Source organism: Lolium rigidum, unplaced genomic scaffold (genome assembly GCF_022539505.1).
Source record: "Lolium rigidum isolate FL_2022 unplaced genomic scaffold, APGP_CSIRO_Lrig_0.1 contig_34186_1, whole genome shotgun sequence".
NCBI classification, from domain to species: Eukaryota; Viridiplantae; Streptophyta; class Magnoliopsida; order Poales; family Poaceae; genus Lolium; species Lolium rigidum.
In genome coordinates, this window is record NW_025900262.1 from 100,373 (window position 1) to 124,843 (window position 24,471).

A 24,471-nucleotide genomic window follows, 5' to 3' on the forward strand; every position below is an offset into this window, starting at 1 on the left:
AAACATTAAATTCCATCATTTGTACATCCAAACAGGAATTCGAATTGGGCGGACCCTTTGATTCCAACAGCAAATTCCAAGCATATCCAAAGAACATAATTTGAATTGCAAGCCAATTCATTTTCATATTGGATTTGGAATTTATAGTCCAATTAAATTATATTCTCAATTCTATGCATCCAAACACATAGATACACATGTGAATTAACCCAGTGTCTCAAAAAATACACTTATATTGCACATAGATTAGTTACTTGCATGGCAAGTTCCGTAAGAACGAGCCATTGACCGTGGCCATTTGACTGTCCACGATTTCCACAACACACAATCCAATTTCTGACTGGGCTCTCTTGTGTTTTACAGAGTGCTCACATCTGATACTCGTTGGATCCTCACCGAACGGATGAAACTACTCACCTGTGGGCATGCGGGACTAGATGCTTCCCTGTGGGGACCACATGGGACCTGCGATCGCTTCGTGTCAAAATAACAGGCGCGGTCATGGCCCATCCCCATCTCCAACCCGCGTAGCCATCTACCTCATCCCCATCTCTAACCCATGAAATCGAGGTCGACCACCACCATCATGAGAGTTGAGGCTGGCAGGGGAGGAACATGAGGCTGTGGCGGTGCGGATCCTATGAAGCCCCCTGCCGGCCCCAACGTGCCCGGCCTCCGCCAATGACTTAACCGTCCCCGACGCACAGGACCTTCGACGGATGCGCGCGATGGAGGTGGCGCTCGACGCCTATTTCCGCTCGGCGAATCCGGACCGCGACAGCCGGATCGGCGGCCATGTTTGGCTCCGCTCTTCGCCGAGATCGGCGGCGTCGTGAACGGCGCCGGCAACGTCCGTGGTCCGTCCGAGCCTAGCCATGGCCCTGTGGCCAAGCTTTGACTAGAGTCACACGCGCAGCCCCGAGCCTGAGCTCGCTGGCCGCGGTACGGCACCATCGCCGTTCGCCGTCTTCGGCCTGAGCTCCCGCGAACCCAGTGGTCGACGGTCCGGCGCCTGTGGTCGCTGTCGATCACGTTCATCTGCTGCGAGCATCGATCTTGTGCATGATCCCCCCCCCCCCCACCTTTTTCTACATGCAAGATCTCGATTAGTAGTTTCTCCCTAGGTTTTCAGATGTAACAATAGTGGTTCCTCCTAGATTTGGATGTACATTTGTTTCTTTTTTCTACATCCACCTCTGCTATTTTTTACATCCTCAATTGGAATCACATACATCATAATTTTTTTGGGGATGTAACATTTTGTAGTCAACTTCAATTTCTTACATGCCAGGAACTGCACGAATTTTTTTTCTGGGATGTAACAATTTGTAGTCAAACTCAAATTTTTTTACATGCTAGGAACTGCGCGGTTTTCTTTTCTGGGATATAACAATTTGTAGTCAAACTCAAATTTTTTACATGCTAGGAACTGCATGATTTTTTTTCCGGGATGAAACATTTTGTAGTCAAACTCCAATTTCTTACATTCCAGGAACTGCACGATTTTTTTTCTAGGATGTAACATTTTAGGGCGCGTTTGGTAGCCTGGATGGACCTTGGTTCGCATCGGCCCAACAATTTCGGCCCGTTTGGATGCCTGCAGGACCCCGCATTCTTGCATGAACTGGGTCTCAAAGCACCCCTGGGATATGCCCTGGAGGAACGCCCGGAATGGCAGTTTCTTCGGGGCGAGGCCCGTTGCGGCTAGAAGGTTGCACGCATGGGAAAGGGAGGCGGAGACGACGCATCCCTTCGGAAACACGCGCCAGAATTAGCCTCACCGCTCCCCTCTCATTCCTCTCACTCGCGACCACACTCTCACCTCCCCCAAAATGTCACATCACCCAGCGGTTCCCCTCCCGTCGACCAATCCGCTGCATCGCCGCACGGAGGAGCACCGGTACCGGAGGAGGAGACGTCGGCTAGAAGCACCGCGATATCGGACGCAACATGCTCCGCAGTCTTCATCGGCATCTCGAGTTCGGTCGCGACCTTGAGCTCGTTCTCGGCTGGAACAATGGCGGTAACGACCTCTCCTTCTCACCTTAGTACCCGTTCTTCCCGAACATGCCATTCTCGGGCATTTGCGACGACATGCACATTAGATCTGCTAGGGTTTCCATTAGGATCGTGTTCAGATTGATATTTGCTAGGTGTTCCTCGCCATTGCTTCCTGTTCTTGTCTAGTTCTTGCTGCTCACGGTCTCGATTTGCTTAGATCTGTTACTCTAATCTGCAATCGAAGTAGATCCTTCATAGACCGGGCTTTGGATTGGTGAAACTGCAAGATTGTACTGTGCATGCATAGAGGGAAAGGTTTTTTCTGTCTTCGGGTTTAACATGTTGTGCGAAAGATTAAGCTGAGTCGCGCTAGTTTGTTCAGACGCAAGAGGAGTGGGAGGACTTGAAGAACGAAGTAGCTATGCTCAAGAATCTGCAGAGAACAAAGGCATAAGTGATGAGGGCTAAGAAACAGGAATGTGAGGCAGAAAAAAGGCTTTGGAGGCTGAGAAGAGAAAGCTAGAGTACGGCATATACGATCTACTCCAAAGCGACTTTGCAATCAAGGATAAGCTCAAGAGGACTAGGGCTATTTGTGATGAGTGATGAATGTGTTCTAGATGTACTGTAGGAGAATTTGTAATGTACCCTAATTAAGTACCACTCGTAATGTACTCAATTTGAACTGCTACTTGTGTTGTTTCTTTAGTCAACTAGGCCAATCATTATAACCCGAGATCATAGTATGGGGTGATGATTGATCAGAACATATGGCATGACTTAACATGACTATGCCATTGGTTCTGGTCAAACATCTCCTCCATATGTCCTCATATTATGAGGCCTATGGTACCTTGATTTGCATGTTTCTGCTTCCTCAATTCTGCATTGGCCAATCATTGAACAATGGCACAAAGAAAGACAATGTGCTGCCCTCAAACTTAGTCTCCCTTATTCGTTGCACACTAGACTTAGTTTTTGGTCAGTCCCTCTACCTGCCGTGTGATCCAATATATGAGGCCTCCTTTTGGTTTATCTAAGTGCATTGACCAATGATTCAACTATGGCACAACAGAAAGAAGGGTGCTTCCCTCAAACTTAGTCATGTGTATCATATTAATAGCACACTAGACTTAGTTTGCGGACAATCCATTTGCCTGCCGTGTGATCCTACATATGAGGCCTCGTTTTGGTTTGTCTAGTGCATTGGCCAATGATTTAACAAAGTCACAATGGAAGGCAAGGTGTTGCCTTCAAACTTAGTCGTGTGTGCCATATTCGTTGCACACTAGACTTAGTTTGGGGACAATCCCTCTGCCTACCATGTGACCAAATGTATGAGGCCTCATTTGCGTTGGCCAATGATTCAACAAAGGCACATTGGAAGGCTAGGTGGTGGCCTCAAACTTAGTCATGTGTGCCACAGTCGTTGCACACTACACTTAGTTGTGGCCACTCCCTATGCCTACCGTGTGAGCACATGTATGAGGTCTTACTAATGTTATCAATGTCCATTTTCATCTAAACTTCTTGTGAGAAGGCACACCTCTAATGACATGTGTTCTTCTGGCAGACTGAGAAGATCATGCTTGTGTCACCTGCTGAGGTTCCCGGTGAGGGGCCGACGAAGAAGCGTCATGGAAGGCCGACTAAGGTCGGCCATTTCCACGAGGACGCAGGGCCAAATCACTTGCTCTGCATCATCTTCAAGCCCACCTTCGGCCGTCTCATGATCCCTAAAGCTTTCGTCAAGTGGTCCAGAGAAATTCCTTCCAACATCATCGTCACCACCAACACTAGATGCAACTGGAGGATGACTACGAGGAGAGAAGGCAATGACACATTCATCGACCAGGGATGGACGACATTCGCCATCGCCCATCAGCTCAAGGTAGGCCAGTTCCTCACCATCAGGAAGGTGTCCTCTTTGAAGTACATTGTGGTCATCTTCGACCAAACCTGCACTGAGGTGGTGAGAAGGTGCCCGTACCATGGCGATGCGACTAGGCGTGTCATCTCCGAGCATCATGTCTGAAGCTAACCTGGTACCATGTCGTCGTGTCTAGTTGCTGTTCGTGTCTAGTGTGTTGAACTATGATCATGTCTGCCGTGTCCAGAACTATTATCGTGTCTGCAAATTGGTGTGTCGTGAACTTGTGTCGTCAATGATCAGTGCTAAATTTGCCGGAACTATGATTGTGTTCTTGCTTGTGTTGTTGATCGCTGGTAACCTCACCAGTGAAGGGAAGAGGTAAGCAAAAGCCAATTATGGGTTGCAACCAGAACTGGCGTCGTTCTCGGCTACTACAAGGCCTGAAAACCGACCTACCAAACGGACATAGCCCAAATCTCCACGGGGACAAAAAAACTTTGTGCATGCCACCAAACAACTTGACTTTTATGGCTCATGACCCATCTTGACGCGCAGGAACTTCTTCCCACTGGTGCATGAATTAGATGCAGCCTACCAAACGCGACCTTAGTAAAACTCCAGTTTTTCGCATGCTAGGAAGGCACGGAAATTCTTCTGGGATGTAACATTTTATAGTCAAACTCCATGAATTGGAGGAAGAAAAAAGCAACGGACCAGTTTTTCTCGTGATCGGATATTGATGCGCAGGCTCCCGAAAAAAAAGTTCATCGCTGCATGTGCGGAAGTACGGTCCTCATTTCTCTTTCTGTTATCTGTCACTTTCAGTCCTGATTTCTATTTTTATTAGCTGTCACTTTCAACTCGTAGACCACTTTCTATTTTAGGTAAATATCCCTTTCAGGCAAGAAGGGCACTGTGTAGCCACGTCATGACATTGCGATAAGTTTAAAAACAATCACTGAAGACTTACTATCCTAATGACACTTGTATACATATCCAGAGCTCGGAGCCCAGCGTATTACCAGTCCGCGCTGCTTTCTTGTTGCCCCCGCTTATCCGAGGAGCAAGAAAGGATCAATGGATCCTGAAGGATCACTGACGGGTCCAGCTCTACCATGGAGCTACCTGGCCTGCGGCCTCCTGGGCCTGGCGCTCCTGTGGCCGGCCACCCGGCTGCTGGAGCAACTCTGGCGGCGGCCGAGGCGGCTCGAGCGAGCTCTCCGCGGCCAGGGCCTCGGCGGCACGCGGTACCGCTTCCTCACCGGCGACGCGATGGAGCTCGGCCGCCAGAACAAGGAGGCGTGGGCCAAGCCGCCCCTGCCGCCGCGCTGCCACGACATCGCCGCCCGCGTCATGCCTTTCCTCCACGGCGCCGTCCGGGAGCACGGCGCGCCGTGCATGTCCTGGTTCGGCCCCGTCCCCAAGGTGACCATCACCGACCCTAGGCTGGTGAGGGAGGTGCTGGCCAGCAAGTTCGGCCACGTCCAGAAGGTCAAGTTCCCGGTGCTGGGCAAGCTGCTCGCGCTCGGCGTGGCCACCTACGAGGGCGAGAAGTGGGTCAAGCACCGCCGGATCCTCAACCCCGCCTTCCATGCCGAGAAGCTCAAGGTGCACTGTTGTTTCTTTCTCCGTTGTGACTGACGACACGACGGACGTGCTGGCATGCTCATTTTTACTTGCTCTTGCTTGATTCTGCAGCTCATGTTGCCCGCGTTTGCTTCGTGCTGCCAAGAGCTGGTTGGCAGATGGACGCAGTCCCTTGGCCCCGATGGCTCGTGGGAGGTGGACGTCTGCTCCGAGCTCCAGACCCTCACCGGAGATGTCATCTCACGCACCGCGTTCGGCAGCTCTTATCTCGAGGGAAGAAGGATTTTTCAGCTGCAGTCTGAGCAGATAGTGCACTTCATGGCAGCCCTTCACAAGTTTTTCATTCCCGGTTACATGTGAGCTAAAGCCTCTCCTTATACTTAGAGCATGTCTAACACACCCTCTACTTTTCTGCCCCGTAAAACGCGAATAGAGGGCCCTGTATCAAAAAAATTGCTCACGCAAGAACCATTCCGTCTAGCAGATCCCGTATTTCGCCCCGTATATTTGAAAATTGCAAACCCCGGGAAATTTGTTCGATAGTTCATCATCAGTTCATAGCTAGATCATACATACGGATTATACAGAATTGCGCGATCCTAATGGATCGCGACTTCTACGAACCTATATATCTACTCGTCACGGATGAAGAATGGCGCCCTGGCGGCGGCCTCCCACGCCTCCATCTCCTTCACGGCGGCGATGACCGCCGCCGCCTCCTCTTCCTCCGCCCGAGCAGCTTCGGTGGCATCCTTTTTGGATGTGGCCACCACCTGCACGTAGAGGGGGTCACCCCCCTCCTCCGCCTCCTCTTCCTCCTCGCCGGCTAGCGGAGCTCCTCCGCCGCTGGTGCTCCCGATCTGCGCGGCCCATGCCGCCTTCGCCCAACGGTGCATCTCCCAGTCAGCGCGCCATTTCTCGAAGTCGGGGCCGCTCATCGCCTTGAGCGGTGGATCTGCCTTGTACCAGCTCTCGCCCGCCGCGAACTCGCGGAGCTTCGGCGGCACGTAGAGGCCGCTGGCGTACCTGCATGCCGCACGCCGACTCCTGGCGGCGGAAAGCGTGCATTGGCGCCGCCACGCCTCCTCGAGCGTGTTCGGCGAGCGGGACCGCTTCGATCTAGAGGCGGGCGATGGGCTGTTGCTGCGGTGTGCCGACATGGCGAGCGGCGGTGCTAATGCGGAGGCGAGCGGCGCGGAATTTCTCGCCGGTGCTAAGCGGGGAGGCGGCGGCGCACGACGGAGCTAGGGTTGCGAGTGAGGGGTTCGACCCCCACTCGCACCTTCGCCCTGTATTTGTAGGGGGCAGCGGTGTGGTTTTTCTGGGGCCCGTATTCCACCGATATGGGCCGGCCCGAATACGGGGCCTGCTAGACGGCCCAAACTGCGCTCACCCCTATCTCGCTGGAATTATACGTACATACTTTGCATCATGCACCAATACCCTTTTCACTAGAATTTCTTAGCTTTTGAGCAAGAACGTCCTTTTGGTAATCATAATTAGGGTCCACTTGCCATTGCTGAGGCCGGATTAACAATCCCATTCTGGTTGAATCAAATTGCTCGTACAAGAATTTGAGTGTCCGAACATACTAAATCCAATGTGAGACAATAATATCATTCGACAAACAATCTGCATGAGTGCATGACCTTATCTAGTTTACTAGGCACATTATATTCTTCTCTTGACAACCTCTTGTTTTCGCATTCTGCATCTATTGACAATGGGATTAAAACATCGTTTCCAGGTCCTTCCCTACCAAAAATAACCGAAGGATGCATCAAATTAACAACGAGATTGAGTCTATTCTGCGGAATCTAATTGCCAAGAGGATGCAAGCTATTGAGGAAGGAGAAAGCACGAAAGATGACTTACTTGGATTATTGCTCGAAGCAAACATGTCAGACAAAGATGCAAATGGCCAATCCGTCAAAGGAATGTCGACCGAAGAGGTCATAGAGGAGTGCAAGTTGTTCTATTTTGCAGGAATGGAGACCACATCGGCATTGCTCACATGGACAATGGTTGTGCTTAGTATGCACCCGGAGTGGCAGGACCGTGCACGGGAGGAGGTTCTTCACATATTTGGGAAACATACGATTGACTACGAGGGTCTCAATCGACTCAAAACCGTGAGCACCCACCGGTTGATTCCTTGCAACGCCATAAATCTAGATGTGCAATGTCTTATTACCATCTTGTTGTGCAGGTGACAATGATTCTTTATGAAGTTCTCCGTTTGTACCCACCGGTTTCTGCATTCACCAGGCAAACATATAAGGAGATTGAGATTGGAGGCATCAAGTATCCAGCTGGTGTGATCTTTGAGATGCCCGTATTGTACATCCACCATGATGCGGATATCTGGGGAGACGACGTGCACCAATTCAGGCCCGATAGGTTTGCGGAGGGGATCTCCAAGGCATCCAAGGACCCGGGAGCATTTTTTCCTTTCAGTTGGGGGCCACGGATCTGCATCGGGCAGAACTTCGCCTTGCTTGAGGCAAAGATGGCACTGTGTATGATCCTTCAACGCTTTGAGTTTGACCTCGCACCGGAGTATACTCATGCACCCCATACTGTGCTGATGTTGCGTCCCATGCATGGTGCTCAAATTAAACTCCAGGCGATCTCTTCGTAGTATTGTGAACCATAGAAACATTGTTCTATACGGCCTTTCCTTCTCATGTAATAAAATTTTCTTTTCTGCTCTTTTTTTGGTAATAAAGACCCAACATGATTCAACCGAGTTTACTCTTTGAACAACTATCTCTACGGTGCCACCACTACATCGTACAGGCCCATATGGGACACATGTGCAAAATGTGCAACCGTACAGGGCCTCCACATGATTAGGGCCTCCAATTTTCCAGAAATTACTGCTAGTGGTACTACTAATGACCGTGATTAGTGAGTACATGTGTAAGGCTTGCTCGTTTTCTCAGCTTTATATTCCCCATATGTCGCACACGCACATTTACTCTCTCACTCTTCCAACTAAACTTTTAGTCTGCATTGGTTAAGTGGAGGAGACTAGATGGAACACTTGCAGATGATGTGAACAGGATTGCTTTGCATACGGTAACTAGGTTTCATATGAAGTTACGAGTATAAAATTCTTTAAGAAAAATGTTGGCTATTCTTGCCCTTAACAAAAATTGTTGTAATTGTTGATTTTCATTGTGCCTGATTTCTCAGGTACGACCCTGGCGCCGTATGTGATGGGTAAAACAATGCCAACTATGTCGGTTTTACCACTTAGATGAAAATGCGTAGGTGACCACCACCCCATCAGTAGCGACTAGCCAGTGACAAAAATGCTAGTGATGCTTTTTCTCTAGCGTTTGGTGTTATAACCTACCATCGATGTGTCTTTCACAAGTGACCAAAAGTGGTAGGGATTTTTAATATATTTTTTTAGAAGTTTGATTTTTTATCAATATTTCCCTTACAAAAAAGTTTACAAAAAAATCCTAAAGTTTGATTTTTTTATCGATGTCTAGAGTTTGGATTTTTGATCAATTTTTCCCTTGCAAATCATGTTTTTGAACTTCAATCAAATTTGGTTGAAATTTACAAAAAAATCCTAAACCTTTAAATGAGTTTTCAAAACTAGCTCAAAATTTTCCGTATACTCATGGCGAGGAGATTGGCATACTAAAATGTCTTTGTACATTTGTTAAGAGTTTGCATTTCTGATCAAAATTTGGTTAGAAGTTGCAAAAGCTCCCCAAAATTTGATTGGCTTGTCAAAATTAGCTCAAAGTTTTCTAGATGACACGAGAAATGGAGATCGGATCCTTTGAATGTCTTAGAATTTTAAATCTTCATTTCTTTAGTTAAAATTTGGTTGCAAGTTTCAAAAAATGTTCAAACTCTCAAATCGGCTTGTCCACCCGAACGTTTCCAGAACACCCGGGGCTGGAAAAGTTTGATTTGTTATTAAAGTTTGCCTCGGTTACAGACCAGAGGTAAAAAAAAAAAGAGCCAAGTCGAGCCGATGGTACCGACAGTCCGACACTAACTAAGTTTGTTATCAATTAGTTATTAATCATACATATTCTGTGTGTTTTCTACAGCTTACCACGAAATTAAGGGTATCAACTAGAAACTTGTAGCGATTTTTTTGTTAGAATAACTCTATAAAATTTCCTCCGCTTCTGGCCAACGCATTACGGTTTGCGGCTTTGCGCCACTGCTGTCGGCTGGTCTCCAAAAGACCAAAACTTTGCGATGCTACATGAGCGCTCATATCATCATGTTCCAATACTGGCATGCTAGATATTATGGATGTCAAACCAAAGGGTATCGACGTGGTGGTGCTCTGAAGGTGCTAGTAAAAAATAATGTCGCCGTCAAATATAACTTGTCTTGAAATTTCAGTGGAATGGATAGAACAGTACATAGCGAAGTAAATGGTTCTGCAAAATATTGGTGTCTCTGTATCAGCCCACTACCGAAGCAAATGTATATATACGCCAACAGCAGACTACATAACTCAACCTACCATTTGTAGTAGATATTGGCTTCTAACGAAGTAAAAGAGATGGGAGGACAAGAAATTGAGCAGAAGAGAAGAGAGGGGTTGATAGGCTTAACTTTTACATGTTTTTACAAAGGGTTTCTAGCATTTTAAAGATTAAATTGCCCGGAGCGAAATGGGTATGTGAGGCACCAGGATAGGATAGGTAGTTCATCTGCTAAGAATGGATACGTGCGTCACCTTCAACCTCAGCTGTTGGTGTACTTGGTTGGCCCATATCACACTTGATGTATCCAAGACTTCAGGTTGCAGGCGGGGCGGGATGCGGCTGACCGCAACAGAGCTGAGCGGGACAGCTCCAGCGTTGCGGATGCTCACGGCAACCGCATCAGCCCGCATCAGCCCGCTTGGTGATCTCACGCATGTTACTAGTTGAACAGGACTGAAATCGCGGGACGCTGTGGCCATATTATAATATACAGACAACGAAGTACATAACCACGGAGATGTCACGATTCATGAATCCAAAGCTTTCAATATATCAAATGCACAGTTGTATATCAAGTGCACGCCCAGCACCACGGATTAATTGCCCAACGAACAGCATACACGACAGACAATGCAAGGACACCGGCCGGCCGGCGTGCTCCTATTTCACCTTCTCTTCGCCGTTCTTTTCCTCGTGGAATTTGCAACGTAATATTGTGTTAACATGTCAGAACACATTATAAAGGGATACAATATCAAGTGAGAGGAAAAACGTTTCGCTCGCTCCGCTTCGCCCCCACGTGGGCGAGAAGGAGCCAACCCTACTCGCGCCGCCCGCCCTCCTTCTCACCCCCCCACCCTCTGCCGCCGCTGGCGCGTGCCGCCGAGCATTGCTCGTGCGGTGTTGGCGGCGGCGGCCGGCCTTTCCCCGCACGCGTGGCTAGGAGGCGCGGCGCTCTGTGCCCGCGGCGGTGTCCCTAGGTCAGATTCTGGTCCGGCGCGGCCAGGTGGTTCCCGTGGCGGCGGTGTTGCTCCTTGGCGGCGAGCTATCGTGTTGGCCTGGCGGTGGCACATGGCTGGTTGCGCCCTCCCGACCCAGATTTGGGCTCCATTGCCTGAACCCACATACGAGAAACTAGATCGCGTGTTGATGGATACCGAATAGGAAAATAAATACCCTATGGTGTCAGTCCGTGCACTAGAACGTATTGAAAAACTGTCTGACCATACTCCCATCCTCCTAACTACTGGGAGTCCCCGTCCTATTTGTAAACGGCCGTTCAAATTTAAACTTGGCTGGCTACATCGAGAGAGATTTCATGATATGGTTAAGAAGGTTTGGGAGAGACCGGTCGGGGGCAGCACTCCAATTTTGAGATGGAATAATAAGATACGGACAATGCGCAAACATCTCTCTGGTTGGGCTGCCCATACGGCCGGTATCCTTAAAAAAGAGAAGACTCGCTTATCAAATGTAATTGATGAGCTTGAGGCTGTTGCGGAGGTTAGACCGTTGTCTACGCAAGAGATTGAACTTAAAAATCAATCAAATGCGCAGATGGCGAGTCTTCTTCGCGAGGAGGAACTCAAATGGTATCAACGTTCCAAAGCTCAATTCATATTGGAAGGAGATTCAAATACGCGATATTTCCATGGCTTAGCCAATGGGAGACATCGGAAAAAACGTATTCATTCTCTTATTCAAGATGAAGGGTTGATTGAAGACCATGAGCAACTCAAATCTTACATTACTAATTATTATAAAGGTCTGTTTGGTCCTCCGGAGGAAAGCACCTTCTCTCTTAATGAGGACTTAACGGACGATATACCCCAAGTTTCTATGGAAGAAAATGGTCTACTAACCGCACCTTATACCGAGGAAGAGGTTCAGAAGGCAATTTTCCAAATGGAATGCAACAAAGCACCGGGTCCTGATGGTTTTTCAGCGGAGTTTTATCAAACTTTCTGGGATACGATTAAATCGGACCTTCTAGATTTGTTCGATGACCTACATATTGGACAACTAGAATTATTTCGTCTAAATTTTGGTGAAGTAATCTTGTTACCGAAAGTTAATGAGGCGAGAAAGGATTCAACAATATAGACCTATTTGCCTCTTAAATGTAAGTTTCAAGATTTTCACGAAAGTGGCCACCATTAGACTTAATACGGTTGCGGATCATGTTGTCCAGCCATCACGGACAGCCTTTATGCAAGGAAGGAACATCCTTGATGGAGTGGCGGTCTTGCATGAGACGGTACATGAGATGCATTCTAAGAAATTACATGGGGTTATTTTAAAACTAGATTTTGAAAAGGCGTATGATAAAGTTAAGTGGTCTTTCCTACAGCAGACACTCGGGATGAAAGGTTTTTCTCCAGAGTGGCGCGCTCTAATAAATGATTTTGTGTATGGAGGTAGTGTCGCAATCCGGGTTAATGATGACACCGGACACTATTTCCAAACACGAAAAGGGTTACACCAAGGCGATCCGTTATCACCGATGTTGTTTAACATTGTAGCGGATATGCTGGCTATACTCATAGAGCGGGCCAAGGCTGATGGCCAGATTGAAGGAGTTATTCCACATCTGGTTGATGGTGGTTTATCTATATTTCAATATGCCGACGATACAATTCTGTTTATGGATCATGATCTTGAAAAAGCTCAAAATCTGAAATTAATTTTGGCGGCTTTTGAGCAGTTGTCAGGATTGAAAATCAATTTCCATAAAAGCGAATTGTTTTGTTTCGGTGATGCCCAAAACGATACGGCTCTGTATACAGAGTTGTTTGGTTGCGGGCAAGGCCAATTTCCTATTCGTTATTTGGGTATTCCGATTCATTATCGGAGACTTCAGTCGCGGAATGGAAATTAGTGGAAGAAAGATTACAAAAACGCCTTAGTAGTTGGAAAGGTAAATTGTTGTCCCTGGAAGGAAGATTGGTACTCATTAATTCGGTACTCACAAATATGGTACTGTATATGTTATCATTCTTCATCCTACCGAAAGGAATTCTGCATAAACTCGATTACTATCGATCCAGATTCTTTTGGCAAGGGGACAGCGAGAAAAAGAAATATCGACCGGTTAAGTGGAGTATAGTTTGTAGTCCCAAAGATCAAGGAGGGCTTGGAGTTCATGACCTGGAGGTCAAGAATTCAGCTCTTACGGGTAAATGGCTGCTCCTTGCGAGGATGGGACTTGGCAAACTATTCTTCGGAGAAAGTATATCGGTTCGAAGACATTATCCCAAGTGGTTTGGAAACCCGGGGATTCTCACTTCGGGCTGGTCTTATGGCGACAAAAAATGTATTCTTTCGCCATGGTACTTTCTCAATCGAGGAATGGAGCACGGATACGGTTACTGGGAAGATGCTTGGCTAGACAATGCACCCTTAAGTGAACAGTATCCTGCTCTCGTATAGGATTGCTCGTCGCCAAGGTGATACCATTGCTACTTGTAATGGCTACCTCACCTCCGAATGTGACGTTCAGACGGGTTTTACTTGGACAAAGACTTGTGGCATGGAATACCCTAATTCAACGGCTCGGAGATATTCATTTATCACCTGAACCAGACGAATTTAGATGGAACCTTCATGTAGATGGTACCTTTTCCGTAAAATCTTTCTACAATGCGATCCTTCTTTCTGACATACCAGTTGACAACAAATAAGAAGATTTGGAAGATGAAGATACCATTAAAAATTAAAAAATTTGGATGGTATCTTCGTCGTGGGGTTATTCTCACCAAAGACAATCTTGTTAAGCGGAATTGGCATGGAAGTACACGTGTGTTTTTTGTCATCAGGACGAAACAATCAAACACTTATTCTTCCAGTGCCAATTCGCGAGATCTATATGGTCTGTCATCCAAGTACCGTCTACCTTGTATCCTCCGACTAGTGTCGCCAATATCTTTGGCAATTGGCTTCATGGTATAGATTCAAGGTTTAAGTTGCTTCTTAGGGTGGGGGCGCTAGCAGTTATCTGGGCGCTTTGGCTATGTAGAAATGACAAGATCTTTAATGACAAAAATTGTTCTTTGTTGCAGGTCATCTACAGATATACAGGTATTCTCCGTTCATGGTTACCTCTATAGCGAGTGGAGAACCGACAGCTATTTACGGAGGTCTGTACACGGTTGGAGGCTACGGCGAGGGATACTTTTTTCCTACATGGGTGGCAGCATAGTCTACGGATAGATGCCCCACCTACACTTTAGGCGTTATATGATTCATCGTTCCGATATGTATCTCGCCTAGTTTTTATTATTTATCCTTTTGGACTTTAGACAACAAAACGGCTGTGTGCATCCTGGTTATGCAGAGGCTGGATGTAATTGCTTATTAAAGTAATAAAGCATCCTTTATCGAAAAAAGATTTGGGCTCCATCTAGGTCAGGACGAGCCGCCCTAGGCTCGGCTGTTGCTCCCTGGAGGTGGACGCGGGGCGTCGACGGGGTTGGGTGGTGGCGGCGCTGCACGTCGGCCTGCTACAGTGTGGCGGCAGAAACTTTACGGGCCAGTTGGGGCTTGTTAGAAGTCGTCTTGTTCGATGCCTACGCGGCGACGCCTGCGGATGTCGTCTTTCCTTCCCGAAGGTTGTCGGGGGCACCCCTACCCTATCCTCCGTGTACCGGGGGAAACCCTATGACTAGTTCGGGCAGCAGCGGCGGCATCGCCGCTTCCTTATTGAAGGTGTTGTTTGGTATGCGGCGATCTTCCATTTGCCCTAGCGATGGTTGCTATCTTGTTTCGGTTAGTTGCTATATTAATATAGCGGGGAGTAAACCTATTTCGAGGAGGAATATCAAGTCAGGGCAACACTGTGAAATCATTGTTGATTTGGAAGAGAAAAGACAGAGATATTTGACTTTGTTTGTACAATAACAGAATAGTGTTTCAGCTTTACGGGTACACTAGTATTTTGGGAAAACAAGAAAAATAATAGTACTCTAGTAATTCAGCAAGCAAGTACAGAAGTACTCTAGCATGTTTCAGGCAAACAAGAAATACTTGTCCTCGGACACAACAAAAGTTAATTTTCTAGAGCTAAGGCAACCATACATACATTCTCCTTCTCGAAACAGGATTTCACCCCGCTTTATAAATAAAGCAACAACATCCATACAAAGTTCACAAGCTAGGAGAGTACGAAAAATAAACGTCTACTAGGACCACAGCACATCATACCTAACTAAAGATAGAAACTGAAGATACAGCCCTACAGCTAGGGTGTCTCAACTGATGGAAGGCGAAGATAAACGACGAGCCGCCGCTAGAAGGTCCTCCAACATGACATCCAGCCGGTCCCGGTCCCGCTGTTTACACAGCGGGTACCACAGCTGCAAAAAATCCAAGAATTTGAAGATGGAGTCAGACGCGAGTCGCGGGAGGATACACTCAATCACTATCTTGTTGCACACATTCCATAAAGTCCAAGTCATAGTAGCGAACATTAACCAGAATAGGTGCCTCCTACTTCCGGTTCGCCTAGACTTGTAGGAAATCTCCGAGGTCCAGGGCCTGCCACTCAGGCCCTAGCGTCTCATGTAGAAAGCTCCACAAAAGTTGAGTTGATGGGCAAGAAAACATGATATGTCGTGTGTCTTCAGGGATCGCGCAAAGCGGGCACAGGCCATTGCCTGGCCCATTCCGCTTGGCTACCTCCACCCCCGAAGGTAGGCGGTCCCGAAGCAGTTGCCACATAAAGATTTTAATCTTGAGAGGGACCAGGGCTTTCCACAAGTGGGATGCCCAACTAAGACCTGGCCCTCTAAATAGGGCCATGTAGGCCGACCTAACAGAAAACATACCAGACGGGGACATGCTCCAATGAGCAATGTCCAAGACACCGGGAAGGGCCTATGGTACGCGGGCAAGGAGGTCCTCCCACCCTAGGGCCTCCGCAGGGGTGAGGCCCCGTCGGAAAGGAACAACACACCCGCTCGCAGCAACTTCCGCCACCAATATGGCCGGAACCGCACAAATGGCGACTCTGGAAAAGCCGTCCTAAGGGGTCCCCCATCAAGCCAGGAGTCAAGCCAGAACAAGGTCTCTCGACCATCTCCTACGGTGAGGGACAAGCCGACTCGAATCCCCTGCTTGATCTCCTGGAGGGATCTCCAGAATTGAGATCCCTCCCGGCGCTCACAAGCGAGGAGCGAACGACCCCTCAAGTACTTAGCCTTCACTAGCTGGAGCCATAACCCCCCGTAGTCTCTGAGGATCCTCCACACCCCTAAGCATCAAGGCGACATTCATGTGCCTCGAAGATAGGACTCCTATGCCCCCATGTTCAATGGGGGCGCAGGCATCCACCCACTTGATGATATGGTACTTCTGGTGACCAGCCCGGTCCTGCCATAAGAAGCGTGATAGCTCCTTATCAAAGGCCCCATGCACGCCTTCGAGGAGGTACATCCACATAGTGTACATCGGAAGGCTAGACAGGCAAGAGTCTATAAGAACCGATTTACTACCCTTCGACGTGAACCTACCACACCAAGGTTCCGCCTTAGACTTCACTCACCCACCAATGGGTCAAGATCCTTAATAAGGATCCTGGAGTCCCTAATAGGGAGCCCTAGGTAAGTCATTGGGAAGGTAGATAACCTACAATTCAGGTTGTCCGTGATCCGCTGGGCTGATCCTCTAGAGAGTAACCCAAGACCACCACTTCACTCTTATCAAAGTTAATTTTGAGGCCCGACATGGCCTCAAAACAGAGTAAGAGGAACTTGAGGTTGATGATGTCAAGGTCCGAGCCTTCCACCATAATCATGGTGTCATCGGCGTATTGGAGGTGGGTAACCGCGCCCCCATGGATAGTATGACCAACCACACCTGATAGGTGGCCGGAGATCCTAGGCCTCTCTAGGATCTCGGCCAGGGAGTCAACAACAGCGTTGAAGAGGATAGGAGACAGCGGATCTCCTTGTCGCACTCCACACACTGGTCTAAAATTGGGGCCAACCTCCCCATTAATATTGATGGCGGTCCTCCCTGTCATCACGATCTGCATAACCCAACCAATCATCCGATCATCAATGCCATGCCTTTGGAGAACCTATCTGAAGAAGGTCCAGTGTAGGCGATCATACGCCTTTTGGAAATCCAGCTTCAGAAAGACCCCCTTAAGGTGACGACTCTTCACCTCGTGGACGATCTCATCTAAGGCCAGGATCCCATCATGGATATGAAGGAAAATTGGCAAGGGTGCGACAGTCACCATGACCGGCGCAAGCCTCACCGCACAGACCTTGGAGAACAGACGTTGTATGACATTGATGACCGTGATGGTCTGAATTGGAAAATGTCTGTGCCCCCCCCCCCCCCCCCCACAATCTTGGGGATCAGGGTAATGACGCCAAAGTTCAGCCGGGCCATATCTAGGCTGCCCACGTAGAATTCCTGGAACATGGCAGGATGGCAGATTGGATTCTCTCCCAAAACTTCTGGAAGAACACCACCGGGAGGTCATCAGGGCCATGGAACAAATTGGCCTTCATTCCCATCACTGCCTCCGTGACCTCCGGCGCCAGGAACGGTAGCGTGAGCTCCGCATTCTCGGCCCCCTAGACCCAGACCCTAGTTGGCCAAAGGTCCTCCGCCAGGGCTACCCCCGTCCTGGGGCCAGCCGCAAAGAGATCCTTATAGAAGGAGTAGATATGGGCCGAGATCTCACTAGCCTCCTCCAGGAGGACCGCCCCGTTCCAAAGGCAGGGGATAGAACACTTTTGGCGCCTTCCATTTGCAATCGCATGGAAATAGGCGGTGTTCGCATCCCCCTGAAGGAGCCATTTCTGGCGACTCTACTGTCGCCAGAAAATCTCCTCCCCTTGTATATGTCCATGAGCGAGTGCTCAAGGGCATACGGCTGAAGCCACTCTTCATCTCCCAACCCATCCGCATCAGCTATGCGGTCATATGCCTGGATTTGTTCCAGGAGGTCACCCTTCCTATGGCGGGTCCGCCCCAAGGTTGGCCCCCCAGCCCCTCATGAACTGGTGGGCCATTTTAGCACGATGGTGCCACACATCCACTGCATTAAAGACCCTCGGGGGAGAGCCCTCCACCATCATCCAACGAAGACCTACCGCTTCCACAAACCCCGACTGCTGAAGCCAAAAGTTTTCAAAGTGGAACCGGTTGAGCTTAGGGGGGAGGATCCCCCGAGCACAAGCGGAGCGGCGAATGGTCAGACCCAATCCGAGTAACCGCGCGCAATGAGCATAGCGGGAAAGCCATTTCCCATTCTACCGACACAAACACCTGATCCAGCACACTATGGATCGGGTCAACGCGGTTATTACTCCAGGTTTACCGCGCCCCCACCCATGCGATCTCTCTAAGAGCCAGGTCCGCGAGGCAGTCATTGAACATCCTCATCCTAGGAATGTCCACGTTCCTCGAGCTCTTGTCCTCCGGCGAGCGAATCAGGTTAAAATCGCCGGCCACCACTACCGGGGTAGGGCACCGGTCAATTTTCGCCCGAAGCTCGTCGAGGAAGACACGGGACCTAGTGTGGTCAGCCGGCCCATACATACATTCTCATCAGAAAAAAAGTTAATTTTCTTTTTATAGGAATTTTCTTTTCATAGGAACACAAAAATTATTAGTCTGGTAGCCCTCAGACACAACAATCATGCTCAAAAGAGCAGTGTTCTACTGTCCTCATCAGAGCTCAGTGTTAATACTGAAGGAACAAGCATGCTGAAAGTGCCAACATGTTCACGGCATTCAGATAGGGCACAGGCAGGCGCAAAATTAACATAAGCTAACTAGAATTGCACATACATATATAGCATAATATTCTCACTAGGTATATTCATCTACCAGATGCAGGTTCCGAGATACTCATCTACCGGATGCAGGGGCAGTAGATTGATAGTCTTGGCAAGACTACTGTTGCCCATGTGGGGTTGCTCTTTTCCCTGCTAAAGATGTCGACCGGAGGAGATGATATGCGATTGAGAGTGAAGAACGAGAACTCCTAGCCTCCTACGGAAGCACTTCGGTCATCGATTGGGGGAAGTTGCATTGGAAGTGGTTGGCCAAGGTGAAACTTCCTTCGGATCATCGCTTCCTGCGACTACCACAATGGGACGAACTGATCGAATTTGTAAAATTGATAGGTTGACAAGTGTTACAAGGTAGGAAACTGTACGACAAGCATCATTGCTTCATCCAAGTAGTTAGTTGGCTGGTGCTTAGGGCCTAAAAAATCTAAGATCATCTCCACGAGAGACCCCAAAAGTACCTCATCCATTTGTTGGAGGTTCGAATAAAAACTCATGTTCCAACGGGTCTTTCCATCTGCTAAAATGTGAGCTCAAAAATGTTCAGGCGTACGTCCACATCAGACATGGTCCCAGTTGGCAAAACCGGAAATGACATAGGGAAACCCTATCCACTTCGGTCAGACTACCGGTTGCTGCTCATGTTCTAGCCAACGTTGTCACCGAGTCACATCCTCCTCCATGGCGTACCCAGCTGTTATTGTCTATTCGACAATACTCTGGAGAAGGTATCCTCACGGAAGGGGAAAGAAGATGGGTCAAAGACGGAGAGCCATCGGGACGGTGGTACGCGATTTACCCAGCTTTGGATCACGCTGCACGAGGTTAGGGCCTACTGCTGATTGTCTGGAATTATCTGGGCGCTTGCGCGTTACAATAAGTTGTGGTTATGCCTCTGGGATCTGATCCGGCTTATATAGGCGCCCGGATCTAGATTTCTACGGAGAGTCATGTCGAGACACAAGTTGCATAACTACGAAATTGGCGTGCACATTAAGGATCCATTTATTCCTAAATTATGATATTTTTCGCGTGTATATAACGATATTCTATGTACTCATGCCAAGTTCCGCTGAAAGTCGATATTTTTTGTGTCATGTCTAAAATTTCTTTTTTACACCGGACACATAAAATATTATTTTTTTGTGAAACGACTTTATAAACACATATATAGAATATCAAGATGTATGCACTGCATTTTTTTCCGAAACTTTTTAACATTTGATAATAGTTTATTCCTTTAAAATCAGTAGCATATGTTCTCTGTGCAAAAATGCCCTACCTCCTTTCGTAGTTTTTGTTTGTAGAGATTAAAACACGCCTATCTACGCTGCTCCCAGACGTTGGGTAAATAATTGATGAGAATGGACAGGTGGAGGTTTACTCGTCACGAGCAAGTCGAGCTGCGAACATTTACCCACCACCTTGCCCAAAACCATCAAAGAAACCACGCTGGGTTTCAGAGGCTCTCCACTCGCACTCTCCTCGGCGACGCAGGCGGCGATCGATGGACGGCTGTGACCACCCAGGTAACCACGACCTAGATCGCCTTGGTTGGTTCGCTGCCATGTACGGGGAGAGAAACTGTCCCCATTTCTGGATTTCTGACCGCTGTTTCTGGTCGCCGAGACGACCATCAGTCTGCATCTGCTGCGGAGGAGGAGCAGGCTGCGAGATGGACGAGGACGGAGCCTGCGAGGACTGCGCGATGCAGCGGCAGCACTGGTACGATATGAAGCGGTTCCTCGTCTTCGTGTCTTCCGACGATTTCAGAGACAACTTGGTGAGCCTTCTCCCTTTCCTCCCGCATTGATTCTGACGATTTCTTCTCAGCTGCCGTTGCTTCCAGCCGGTCAGTGCTCCTCCTCCTGGAATTTTGGGGTTTCCAGGGTTTTGGGGTGTTCAAAATCTCACTGAAAAAACATTGTCGGTTCACTGTGTGTGAGGAGAGTGGGTCTCAACTAATGTATGAAGCCTAGCATTTGTTGCAGACAGTCTAACGCTTGAGCATTCGTTGCTGAAAAAAAAACCAGGGCCTGAACCAGCACTCTGTTCCCTACTCTGCTTTTTTCCGTTACTCCCTCTCTGAAACCAACTCTTTCATGCACTGTTTGTGTCCACAGAGAAATTGTTTATTTACCCCAGTTTCTTTCGCAAGAACATTCAACCCGCAAATAGGTTCCACTGTATCCAAATTACTTTCCAAGTTGAAGTAAAAAAATCTTCAAATATACCCTCCAGACAAGTTGTTCCACAATCCAATTCCCTTCCTTCAGTAGAGTGCAGCTATCTCTATCTGAGGACATACTGCTTAAGCATTTCGGCCTGAAGTGTTGTCCAACAGACCAAAACAAGGAACATTGATCCCTAACTCTACCAGCTCACATGATCTGCAACTGCTAAACTTCTTTCACGGTCTGCGATCCTGAACTTCTCTCACGGTCTGTACTCCTAGGCCATCCGGCGCCGACGATTGCTGGCAATCATATTGAAGAGTCCCCTATTGTCTTAGACTGCAACGTAGTCCAGTTCTTCCCGAACAAAGAAAAGGTGAGTTGAGCAACAGAATACTAGTCAACTGCCCGGAACGGAACATTTTCGAACTATGAGAACAAAACTGCCTGCCAAATATGCTCGGGCCAAAAGCCCAAACCAAGTAACCAGAATGCACGTTATCTTAGAGGGTAAAAAGTGGCAAAAACTCCACTAAATGGGGGTAGTTAGGATGAAAAATTGCTAAAGGGGTAATTAGTGTCGAAAATTGTAAAGCAGAGGTAAAAACTGGAATTTACTCATAATATTATGCAATAGTTCCAATAAAGAATCATGTGCGCAGTCACCAAAATTTCTTAGGAAAGCTTCCTTTCCCGATGAAATAGGTTACTATCAGCTCTCTTCACAGCATGGTATCTGTCTGCCTAATGTATAACAAGCGATTCCCTGACAGATTGTAATCATTTATCCGAATATCCTTCAACCAATATCATAGGCTCAGAAACTTTCCTGGCAACGCTGGTAATGATTCCAAACAAAATTTCAAACACAACATTTGTTTCTTTATGCAAAAACTCTGTAGAAAGATGATGCTCCAGGCTGAAAACTCCAAGACCATAAGCTTCCTTGTCTAAAAAAAACACAATTTGTTTGACAAACAAAAATGGAAAATGAAGTTAATCTCACCGAGAAAGTCATTGGTCCAGAATGCTGGCAGCAATGAGTTACCTTATATATAGCACTGCATCTCGTTAGATGGAATATTAATGATAGAATTATGTCTGGGTATTTTTCCTTTTATTTTTTTCAAAACATATAAAATAGTAGCAGGAAAACACTGTACATGCATGAAAAACTATTTACTCATATTGCAAGCAGGTTCTTATGGAGATGATTAGTACACTACTGCCTTCTAGTGTGCTATCATGTGATTGCTATTTACTAATATTCACACGTGATTGCCGGAGGAAAAATGTATCTGAGGCTCTCATGGAGATAATTAGTTACACTACTGGTGTACTACCCTAAGTGAACTCATATTCAAGTCATCAGTGGGAAAAAGCATCCCCCTGCCGACGCTAGAAAAGATGTTTGTTCTTGACATATAATTTTTGTTTCGTTTGTTTTCCATGTCCTTTAGTAGTCATGTCATCTGAACTGTGTCAGCATTTCCTGCAAATAGCATGAAGCTCAATGCATAGAAACGGTGAAACTCATTACTTTAACCAATGTGTACATTCTTCCTTAACCTTCTTTTTTTCTTCCGTAACCTTCAACAGCGCATCCAGAGGGAGATTGGAAGCCGTCTTAGGAATATGATCTCTCTGTCTGAGCCTGTCAACCTAGAACCTCCCAATGGCCGTGTATATCCTATTGAAGCTAAAGGGGAGCTTGGCCATATAGTTTTTAGGGATGGATGGAAGGAGTTTGTGAGTGCAAATAACATAGAAGAAAATGACTCCATTATCTTTGTGTATCATGGGAGTTCTAGATTTAAGGTTCATATTTTCGATTCATCCGGTCAGGAGAAGTCTCCATGTTCTCAACCACCTTCCGGGGAATTTGGAGCAGTTCCTTCTTGCTCTCAGATTAATTGTTGGTCCACCGCCATCTCAGATTATTGAATCGTCCAGTTCTGATGACGATGACATCATGCAAGAAGACGCGAGAGAATCTTGCAGGGCGCAAAAGCGGACATGTAGTTGCGCAAAAGCTCAGAAGATGGCTTCAACCTCCCCCCCTTCTACTAAATCAGGTAATGTTTGTTGTTGCTGAATATACATTGTTTTTTTGTATTTCCATGTTTCAGATGAATTCCGGTTACTCTATGCTCACCGTATGAGAGTACTATGGTACGGTTTTCAGGATATGGAGCTCGCAAGCCACGTAATCCGCCATCTGTGAAGCCAGAACCTTTGTCCAGAAACCTCCGGGGGTCTTTCCGGCGGCCCTACATTCTAGCCCGGCACACAACTCTACCTGTGCAAATGAAGAGGAAAGTTGAGAAGAAAGTCCAAGAAATTGGATCTCAACTTCCTATCTTTGTGAAAGCGATGACCACTATAAATATTGATGGCGGTGGCAAGAGCCTAGGTGAAATGGTGAGGCTACATACTTTATTATCTACAGCTGCAAATATGGATGGGGTTGTTTTATTTGTAGTTTTATTTTGCTGATTCTGTAATGATATCTTGAGGCCAGCGTATTTCCGGTGAATTTATCTACTCCTACCGTTGATCTGAATTTAAAGAATTGATCAACTGTCCTAACACTTTATTTTGGATAGTTGTTCGGCATGGTGTATGCTTCTGCATGTCTCCCGGACAAGACACAGCCTCTCTGGCTTCAGCTAGAGGGCAGGAAGAAGCAGTGGCCCGCCATGCTGACCGTCACGTGTCGCAACCAGAGACGGGTTTACGATGGCTGGAAGGAGTTCACCAGGGACAACAAGCTGAAGCCGGGAGATATCTGCCTCTTCGAGGTGTCAAGCAGGAACAGTAGGAGCCTCACGATGACGGTCCATCTGGTCCGCTGAGTAGCAAAGTGGAGTCGTAGCTCTCGATCCATGCCATGGCTACTTTAGCCATGGTTTACTTCTGTAATGTGGCTTTAACTCGCTGAAACCCTGCCCTGAGGAGATGAGAGAGCAAATTGCTGAACAACTTGATGTGAGTTTGGTCATGTTATTGTTGGTGTTTGCTGAACGACTCCCGTGTAGTACTATCTAAATACTTGGGGAAGACCGAACCTATTCAACCTCTAGGGCGTCCTCCCCTACCGTTTCTGGTTATTTCTTGTTGAGACAAATTTTATTTTGCTGCTGATTGGCATGCCTCCAGGTGACCAAATTTTCGCCAAGGGAGAACATACGCATGTTGTAGCAAGGTTCTACACCATTATTATGCGGTGTACCATGTACAAGTGTTTTGAGGAGAATGAGTGGACTCAGATGCCTCTCAAAACAAAGGTCTTTGCATGGTATCTTCGTCGAGGTGTGATTCTTACTAAAGATAACCTTGTAATACGTAACTGACATGGTTGTACGAAATGTGTGTTCTGTCACGAAGAAGAGACAATAAAACACCTTTTCTTCAACTATCGAGTTGCTAGATTTATATGGTCAATCGTTCTACCTTATACCCTCCCCCTAGCATTGCAAACATTTTTAGCAATTGGCTAAATGGGGTAGATTCTAGGTACAAAACGATTACCAGAGTGGGAGCGATTGCGGTTGCAT

At 47.4% G+C, this 24,471-nt stretch overlaps 1 protein-coding gene across 1 annotated transcript; it reads left to right on the forward strand.

Annotated features, from left to right (window-relative positions):
- The first annotated feature begins 4,951 nt into the window (after window positions 1-4,951).
- LOC124681112 (cytochrome P450 72A15-like) lies at window positions 4,952-8,164 on the forward strand. Its single transcript, XM_047216070.1, has 4 exons — window positions 4,952-5,482; window positions 5,573-5,817; window positions 7,209-7,593; window positions 7,671-8,164. The coding sequence occupies exons 1-4, from the start codon at window positions 4,952-4,954 to the stop codon at window positions 8,100-8,102; spliced, it is 1,593 nt and encodes a 530-aa protein (XP_047072026.1). The 3' UTR covers window positions 8,103-8,164.
- Window positions 8,165-24,471: the final 16,307 nt, after the last annotated feature.